General features: G+C 41.0%; 1 protein-coding gene and 1 long non-coding RNA gene across 2 annotated transcripts in view; one reads left to right on the top strand and one right to left on the bottom strand.

Moving 5' to 3' along the window:
• Nucleotides 1-28: 28 nt before the first annotated feature.
• On the top strand, nt 29-373 carry LOC143788292 (uncharacterized). The gene is made up of 2 exons (XR_013218596.1): nt 29-100; nt 243-373. It is a non-coding gene; the product is annotated as an uncharacterized LOC143788292 (long non-coding RNA).
• A 33-nt stretch (nt 374-406) lies between these two features.
• The window catches only part of LOC143788291 (putative ferric-chelate reductase 1), a 33249-nt gene continuing 23665 nt past the window's right edge, over nt 407-9990 (bottom strand). The window contains exons 14-16 of the mRNA XM_077277832.1: nt 7145-7285; nt 1937-1998; nt 407-682 (exon numbers count right to left, since the gene is read on the bottom strand). Of these exons, the coding sequence (XP_077133947.1) occupies nt 590-682; nt 1937-1998; nt 7145-7285 (296 nt within the window). The 3' untranslated portion in view covers nt 407-589. The remainder of the gene's footprint in view (nt 683-1936; nt 1999-7144; nt 7286-9990) is intronic.

The raw sequence follows: 9990 nt of genomic DNA, 5'->3' as shown, positions 1-9990 counted from the left end.
ACAAGGTCACCTGGGGGGAGCGCAGGCCAGAGCACATGGTACAAGGTCACCTGGGGGGAGCGCAGGCCAGAGCACATGGTACAAGGTCACCTGGGGGGAGGCGCAGGCCAGAGCACATGGTGCAAGGTCACCTGCGGGGGGGGGGGGGGGGGGGGGGGGCAGGCCGGAGCACTTGGTACAAGGTCACCTGCGGGGGGGGGGGGCGCAGGCCGGAGCACTTGGTACAAGGTCACAGGAGGGAGGAGGTGCCCTTTCAATCCAGCATATAAGACTGGATTTACTTATCTGGAGTCTTCCTGTAAGTCCTAATACAAAAGAATAAATTTAAATTTCCTTTTTAGAAGCCGCAAACTACATATAAAATATGAGAAAATTTGAAGGCACCATGGACTTCTAATTAAGGCACTTGGAACTTTTGGGCATAGTAGTAAAAGTGGTCCTTGGAGCACATTTTGTTCCTATTCACATCCGCCACACTTCCAGCAGCACCAGGTACTTGCACCATCAGATAGTATATGCTGAATATGATTTGCATTGTGAAACGAGCCTGTATGGCAGCAATAAAGATTTTTTTTTCCAGTGTTTTTCTTCAAAGCTGGTTAATAGCAGCTAAGAAAGTTATCAAAAAGGCAAAGTTTCCGCAGATGTATACGGTCAGCACAATCTTCTTGAAGGTGTGGCCCTGAGAATGTAAAGACACCATTTAGCACCACAATGCAAAAAACGTCACAGATCAGAACACAGCAGTTAGGGAGCGCCCTCTGCTGACAATTACATGAACTGCAAGTAGTTGGACAAAAAAAAAAAAGGTTTAATCTTTGTTATTGAATGGAGAAATATTTATTAACATGATGCCAAGTCACTAGACATTAGACAATGAGATTACATAGTAGCCGTAGGGATTTGCCCTGCCCTGGTCCAGCATCCAGTGCGGTTCTCTGTGGCAGTGGTCCATATCAGTCTTCACTTCTGCAATTGGCATTGCCATAACATTGTAGGGGCTAGTAATGGCATGGCGTACCTTGGAAGCCAGGTGGATACTGCCGGCCGCAGAAGTGGAGACTGTCCAGGTTTAGCTGCCCCAGAGAACCCATTTGTATGCTGGACAAGGAATCTTTTTAGCTCAACTCTAAATGCTACTTTTTGCAAAGGGAGATCTACTGAAAAGTATATATTAAGGAAATTACAGCAATTAGTTCAAAGGGGTTATCCAGGCGTAGGATGTATGACTGCAATCAGTCTGTGTGACTGCAGACTTGTGAATCATCACAGCACAGTGTACGCGTAGTGAGAATTCTCCGAACGTGAGTATATGATTTGCACACATGTGGTCACATAAGCGCTGCGGAATATGTTGGCGCTATATAAATAAAATTATTATTATTATTACATGCCAACTAGGCATGCGCAGCCTTGCTCAAGACAAGTGAATTGAGCATGGCTGGACACTACTAGTTGGAATGTGGCTGGACGTATGCAAATCGCATGCTTGCGGTCATGTGGCCACCTGCTTCTGACCCCGCACACAGTGCATGCTATGAGGATTCATAAGTCTGCAGTCAGAGGGATTGCAGACTTGTACCCCAAGCCTGGACAACCCCTTTAAAAAGGCAGACCATAGGCAGTGAACCTCCACACATAGAACATTACGGATAAGGCATGCAGTATGCGCAAAGCCGAACCATATGAATGGAGCATGTACGACAGCACACAAGAGGCACCACGGTGCGCTATTAGATACTCTGCGTGCCGCTCTATGGTGTCCCCGTGCAATGTGTCTAGAGGAGAATGGAGAAAACTGTACATAAGATAATATTGCACCTATAAACATAAATGGGTGCAGTTTTATGGCCCCACAGACTTTGCACAAGGCCCTAATAGGGTGACATGGGTGAGCCCGAATAGCAAGAAGACAGACACCATCAGATAGACTTACTTCATCTTTTGCTATAGATGGGTTTAAAATCTCCACATGATCTTCTATCATCTTTCTACTTCCTACGAAAAAAAAAAAAAAACTGTGCCAAACAATTTAAAGTGCATGAATAAAAAAAAAAAAAAAAAAAGTCAATTACTCCCCAAACTGCTGTAAAATAATTAACAGCTGTATAACACTGCAAACTTACTGCACATGATGTGGTCCTGTCCTAATCTAGAATCTTTCTGGAAAGGGGGTGTTGGAAATCATAAGTGGGGTTTAGTCCCTACTCCTTGTGTGTGTGTATACTGGGGTACATTGAGGACTTGATGAATATGGTCAGACTGCGGTGTCCTGTATGTTGTTCATGGCTAGGAAATTAATAGCTCAATATTAAAGAAATAGGGCTCTACAATCCCGGAGTTTATAAATGTCAGCAGATTACTTCATTTGGAAAGGGGAATTTATTTAAAAAGAAATGTGGATACAAAATCCGAAAAGCTCTGGGCCCCATTTATTGATGGATCGGAGTTGTCATCAAGAGTTACAGAAATTCTGTCTAAGTGTTTTTTTGGACACTAGTCCTATGTAGTACAATAACTGCAGATGCATTCTATTTCTTAAATATAAAAACAACTATAGGCGCTGCACACAATATATTTGCATTAGTAATTCTACTGCTGCAGATAAACGGACCTAACTACCAAAAGTGTCCGATATAGGATGGAAAAGATACCAACCATAAAGTATATAAATATATCTATCTGCGCTGTAGATCACAAAATAAAATAATTAATAAAATTATCTGCATGTGTTGTCCACCACAAAGTATGTCCACAACTGCCTAATCCAAAATATGTTAATACATTTTCGGTGCTTTATATATAATATATAAAAGATTTGTTATTTACCGGATATTTCACACTGAAGTTCTCCTGGATCTGCCCGCAGCCTTCAGGTGTATTACAGTAAGAATCTTCTAGGTAAGTGCAGGCGGTGATATTAAAACCAATTCCTTTCCAAGGTGTATATGAGGAGAAGGTGGAGAGCTGTCCCGGCCGGTGACAGTCCCCCCTTAACGTCACCTCAGATGCAGAGAATGTTTCAGGTGAGATCATTGAGAACAATGTCAATACTGACTTGGACACTGAAGACAATATCCAAAACAATGGACCTGAGATTTCTACTCCTATACCCTCCGCAAACACTCAGAACAGGTTCCTCCTACTTGAAAATGGAGCAAACTCTTTTGAAAATGAGCAAAGAGAACTAAGTCCTCAGAGACCAACTACTAGTAAAGCATCTACCCGAGCCCTCGAACAAAGGAAATTAAAACAACAGAAGACCAAACAAAGTCACCTTCCTTTTTTTCAGGTGGTTCGAAAAAACCACGAAAGAGGGGGTGCAGGGCCGGGAAATCTACCAAAAAAAAGAACAAACACCAACAACAACATCAACAAAAAAACGAACCAACTACGTTAGAACAAAAGATTGTTAATCTTAGTAACCATACGTTAAATACCCATGAAAATAATTTATTAAATAAGGGTTTAAAATACGCCCCTAGTATGAAATTTAACAAATTTGAAGCCTTTGTAGGAATAAAATTATTTATGAGGAAGTGGTCTATCAAGAAACACTATATGAAGAAGAAAGTTGTCAGCGAGCAACACAATGGGGACGTAGTGACACTTGCTCCATATCAACATACCTTCCTGAAAAACAAATCGAATTTCCATCCGATTCAGGAATATTCTGAGGCTTTCAATGCTTTTCAGAAGAATGTTATAAACGATATTAGGAAAATACCAAATAAAAATTGTTCTAAGTATCAATATAATTTATCTCATTGCGAACGGATGGCAATTAAACAACTCCAAAACAATAAAGAGATCACAATAAGGCCAGCAGATAAAGGGGGCGGAATAGTGATCCTGAACACTGAGGACTATAATAGAGAATCATTACGCCTATTGGGAGATAAACGTACTTATAAAATACTTAAGGCAGATCCGACCGAGAGATATATGGGTGAAATGCAAAATTTAATCAAATCAGGATTACATAGAGGTTTTTTAAATAAATCTGAATATGATTTCGTTAATATCACACATCCCAGAATCCCGTATTTCTATTATCTACCCAAGGTACATAAAGATTCATTTCACCCACCGGGGAGGCCAATAATTTCAGCCATAGGTGGACTCACAACCAACTTGTCGAGATATGTCGACTGCCATTTACAGAAATTATGTCCCTTACTTCCATCTTATTTAAAAGATAGTGCACATATTCTACGGATATTACAAACCGTCCAATGGCAGGACCACTATATTATCGGCACTCTCGACATTACTTCTCTCTATACAGTTATCCAACATCAGAAAGGTTGTGAAACTGCTAAACATTTTCTACTTAAGGATGCAACTTTACCGGGCGACCAAATTTCTTTTATTATTGAGTGTATAGATTTTATACTTACCCACAACTATTTCTGTTTTGGGAAGGACTACTACTCCCAGCAGTGGGGCACTGCCATGGGTACCAGGTTTGCCCCTAGTTATGCCAACCTATATGTTGGTAAGTGGGAGGAAGAACATATTTATGTGGACGGACTCCTACGGGCAAACCTGGTCCTATGGCAGCGTTTTATAGATGATATAGTTTTTATATGGTCAGGGGGTCCGGTTTTATTATTAAATTTTATCAATGATCTTAATAAAAATAATTATTTTTTAAATTTTACAGTTAATAGTAGTAATAAAGAAATCAATTTTTTAGATTTGAGAATTTTTATAGAGGAAAATAGGATCCAAACCACTTTATATCATAAGCCAACAGATTCAAATAACTACATTTCATTAAACAGCTGTCATTTACCTAGTTGGCTTTTGAATGTACCCAAAAGTCAATTTATAAGGGCCCACAGAAACTGTTCCAAATCAGAAGACTTTAACAAAGAAACAAATATTCTGATAGAGAGGTTTTGCAACAAAGGATATGATAAGGAGACCCTGTTAAGGGTTAAAGAACAGGTAGGGAAACAATCAAGACAAAAACTGCTTAAACTGAAAGAGAAAAAAAGTCACAATATGGAAGATGATGGAATACCCATAATAACGCCATACAACTCCAACAGCCATTTTTTGAGAAAAATTGTAAACAAGCATTGGAATTTACTTAAGGAAGATAAGGTAATTGGAGAGACATTAACAAAACGTCCAAGGTTTGTCTATAGGAGGGCGAACAATCTGGGTAACATTATAGCTCCATCTGTGCGTAAGCCTGGATTGTCAAAACCATCATCTATATCACAAATCCCGCTTGGCTTTTTTCCCTGTAAAAAATGTCTACCATGTAGGGAAGTAAATATAAAAAAGCAAGTTAATATCATTCATAAAGGCAATGAAGCCGAGATTAAAGAACATATCACTTGTTTCACCCGCGGAGTAATTTATGGCATTAAATGCCCATGTAACAAATTATACATAGGGCGCACTATACGGCCTTTGTATGTACGTATAGGGGAGCACCTACGGAACATCAAGAAGAAATTCGCGGGCCACCCTTTATCACTACATTTTAAAGAATATCATGGGGGCTCTATAAAGGACATTGGAATTACTGGGATTAAAATCGTTAAAAGAAGCTGGCGGAAAGGTAATTTCATTCATCAGATGTCAAAGGAGGAGAGTAAATGGATTTTTGAATTGGATACATTGATTCCGAACGGGTTAAATAGCGAAATTGAACTCTTTGCTTTCAACAAATGAGATTCAGTGCTTCCACTAGCTAGACAATATAAAAAGTATCTTTGACCAGCACCGTACCATCCCTGAAGAAGGAGTCCGTGGACTTTGAAACGCGTTGGATAGATTCTTTTTGGTACCGAGTGCAATCCGTTAGCCGTTCACGTGTCACATCACGTGTAAGTGACGTCACACGAGGTCCTGCGGCTCTGCTGGACCTCGTCGGCAACTAGCGTGTGGAAGCATAGGCTCACGCTGTAAACCCAGGAATATTATCGGTGAGTTAAGGGGGGACTGTCACCGGCCGGGACAGCTCTCCACCTTCTCCTCATATACACCTTGGAAAGGAATTGGTTTTAATATCACCGCCTGCACTTACCTAGAAGATTCTTACTGTAACACACCTGAAGGCTGCGGGCAGATCCAGGAGAACTTCAGTGTGAAATATCCGGTAAATAACAAATCTTTTATATATTATATATAAAGCACCGAAAATGTATTAACATATTTTGGATTAGGCAGTTGTGGACATACTTTGGGGTGGACAACACATGCAGATAATTTTATTAATTATTTTATTTTGTGATCTACAGCGCAGATAGATATATTTATATGCATTCTATTTCTTGACTGCACTTTTTCCAGCAAACAAGTATTAATTTGTATTTATGCTCTGTCCTAATAAGTTGACGGTAAATAAGTATGTTTTCTCTTATCAAACTAAATGGTTCATCTTTTGCACTTCGATGTGACTTGTTATATTGTGTTGGGAGCTGGTGTCCTTTTTTTCTTTTGTTTGCAACAGTCCTTAAAATTTGAACATTTTCAAGTAAAATTTGATTTAAAGTTTTACAGCCGTGAACAGTTTTCTGGTCTAACATGATGCTACCCTCTTCAACCCCTTAAACCACACAGGTCGTAGTCTCACTTGTACAGACCAAAGCTGCAGCCACAACCAGTTATCCTACTTGTCCACACTGAGCTGCCGTGGCAGATTGGAACAAGGACAGTGGAATCAATGTATGGTTAATCTGCAGGTAAATGGCATTAAAAATCATTCCTGGCTACCTTACTAGAGAAGTGGTACAGGGAGAAAAGTCACTTCATTCCTCCCAGCAGCCACTTGCCTTCAGTTATCATGGTGGCGCAAGAAGTTGCTACAGTCGCAGTTGCCACACTGTAATGAATCCCCTACTTATTGATTGACAGTCTGCTCTGCAGTGAGTGCACAGAGCTGTCAAAGTACTGCGGAGTGATTACAGTGCGCTCACTGCATGCTGACTGTACCACATCAATGACTCGAAATGAATAGCTGCAGGGAAGAGTAAGATCATTTTCTCCCTGTACCCGCTGCTCCATTAAGGAAGGTAGGACTTTAATGCTTTGTACTTGCAGATTAACCCTATATCTACAAGTGAAGAGAGTTTCTGGATGTAACAGGTTCCCTGCAAGTTAGAGATGGCAAACTTCAATTTACCCTTCTGCAGAAAGAAGCCGTGAACCTCCAGTAAGATGTCTACAGACACGTGCCACAGGACAAATCCAACCATCGTGTAGGTGTCCCAGGGGTCTGGTAGATCCAACGCTTGTAGATCCATACCGAGGAATATTGCAGCCACTGCAAGAGGAAGGAATCATTACATAGTCTCACACATACACGTTGTTTGGTTGTAAAGCGCTCATAATTCCAGGGAGCAGAACATGAGAAAAACAGGAGTGACTTTATATAAAAGGTAACATGCAATTACAAATAAACCCATCTAGGTCAGGGATAGAGGGAGAGCGAAGACCCTGCCCACGAGGGCTTACAATCTACAGGGAATAACAGCAGCTGATATGGCAGTTTGACCTACAGGGGTAGCGAGCGCCAGAAAACATGGGAATCATGGGAGAAACATTGTAGAGGCTTGTACGAGGAGCAGACAAGAGGGGAGCACAGAGATTACAAGTGGGCATGCAGTAGGAGATTAGGTCAGAGGTGCCTTGAGGGGACAGATTATGGACCTTGTAAATCAGGAATAGCAGTAATTATATTATGCATTTTCATTACTTCTCCCTTCTGCAGCCTCCATCTGTAAATTTTCATTTTTTTCTGAGCTTCTGGATAGAGATTAGCTGCTAGTGCATCTCCCATACATAGCACACAGAGAATGATTCATGGTTTTCTCCCTCTGTGTAGCGAGCGCACAGACAAAGGCTCGGATGGCTTTATACAGCAGTACTGAGCAGAGTGGCTGTGAATCCTGCAATGTAATGAAGTAAACCAGATGCTTGCATAACGCAATGCGCGTCTCGCTGTGTACTGTGCCGAGCGCTCCTTACTCCTCCTCCTTCCTGGCAGTGTCTTGTTTTGACAAAGATGGATTTTTACAGTATTTTCTTTCCCCACCAAGTGAATGGCTAGTTCAAGAAGCAGAGGGAAAAAATGAAGTGGCTTCTCAGTAGAGAAAGAAGCAGATTTCTCTGACAAGATACATTACAAAATTTTATATTCATTTGCACTATTTTATTTATACAAAGTTTAATGAGATAAGTAATCTGAATTCTGTAGGCAACAAGCTGTCCCTGAAGGAGATGGGAGAGGCAGCAGAGAAACATGTGGATTGATGGGGCAGCAATGTTCAGGATGGACTGGAGGGTTGCAAGCTTGTTGCAATACTCAAGGTGCAAGGTAATTGGGCAAATTCACGATTCAATCCGATACGGTGGACTCCAATAACGTTTTTGGGGGAACAGTTAAGGTGGACATACACCTTCAAAGTTTCTACAATGAACGACGTTCGTCAACAGCTAATCTTTGGAACACATCCTTACATGTGCACGAGAAAGCATGTGTCCTGAATGATGAAAGTGACGTACACGTCTGTGAGATGCCACTGATACAGCTCCTCGCTAGTGTGCAAAAAACAACTGGGCACCTAATATTCAACATGCCTGATCTGTCATCATCTTCGGTTGAGGAATAGTCAGGATGTTCCCCCAGAAACATAAGAGTCATCCAATACTGGTAACATCACTGGATTCAGACAACTTTTCATCAGTGCGTGTCACAGCTTCTTACCTGATATTAAAGTACCACTTCAGCATTTGTGATTTTTTTCAGCCCTGGAGTATTGTTTCTAATGTAAGGTCCTTGCAGCTGGTATTATAACTCACCATCCAGCGTCTTCACCTTTTTTCAGCATCGCTCAGGTCCCGGGGCACAGTCACTTGACAGCAACTTCTGACTCTCCGGTAGTCATAAGTTACGTCACAAGCTCGCAATGCAAGTCTGCGACTGCCAGAACAAGGTTCTCAGTCTTACAGTGACCTCCGGCTCACTCCAGCAAACACTGGAGCGTTCCAGGGTGTCACAAACTGCTAGTAACCGATGGCCATAGGCAAGAATGAGACTGAGTGCAAGGACCTTCGATTCAAAGCACCACTCCAGTTGTGAAAACAAAACAAAACAAAACAAAAAACACCAAGCTGGAGTGATGCTTTAACCATTACATGGCAAAATGCTTACATGTAACTGTTGTCATAAAATAATAAAATGGGGTAAGGACTCTTTTTGGAAAACTACTTGTCGAGTTCACAGAGATTAGGTCAAAGCATTCAGCCAAAGTAGACCATGTTCTCATGACCTAATAGTAAATCAACCAGAGAGCAAGTAAACAACTTGGGTATTTTGCACTGGTTGTGTATCCTGCCCAGTGATCCTCCACTTTCTTAATCATGGTGGTTTTGATTGATCTGAAGAAATGTAGCTTCCCTGGACCCTCTCGGATCACACAGATCGTGTACATTGCATTGATCTGCTATGGAAGTGTACAGTTAAGTCCATATATATTTGGACAGAGACAACATTTTTCTAATTTTGGTTATAAACATTACCACAATGAATTTTAAACCAAACAATTCAGATGCAGTTGAAGTTCAGACTTTCAGCTTTCATTTGAGGGTATCCACATTAAAATTGGATGAAGGGTTTTGGAGTTTCAGCTCCTTAACATGTGCCACCCTGTTTTTAAAAGGGACCAAAAGTAATTGGACAGATTAAATAATTTTAAATAAAATGTTCATTTCTAGTACTTGGTTGAAAACCCTTTGTTGGCAATGACTGCCTGAAGTCTTGAACTCATGGACATCACCAGACGCTGTTTCCTCCTTTTTGATGCTCTGCCAGGCCTTCACTGCGGTGGTTTTCAGTTGCTGTTTGTTTGTGGGCCTTTCTGTCTGAAGTTTAGTCTTTAACAAGTGAAATGCATGCTCAATTGGGTTGAGATCAGGTGACTGACTTGGCCATTCAAGAATATTCCACTTCTTTGCTTTACTAAACTC

The sequence above is a fragment of the Ranitomeya variabilis genome, chromosome 8, assembly GCF_051348905.1.
Source record: "Ranitomeya variabilis isolate aRanVar5 chromosome 8, aRanVar5.hap1, whole genome shotgun sequence".
Lineage (NCBI taxonomy): Eukaryota > Metazoa > Chordata > Amphibia > Anura > Dendrobatidae > Ranitomeya > Ranitomeya variabilis.
The sequence above is the reverse complement of the archived record's forward strand: the minus strand, read 5'-3'. Positions and strand labels throughout refer to the sequence as shown.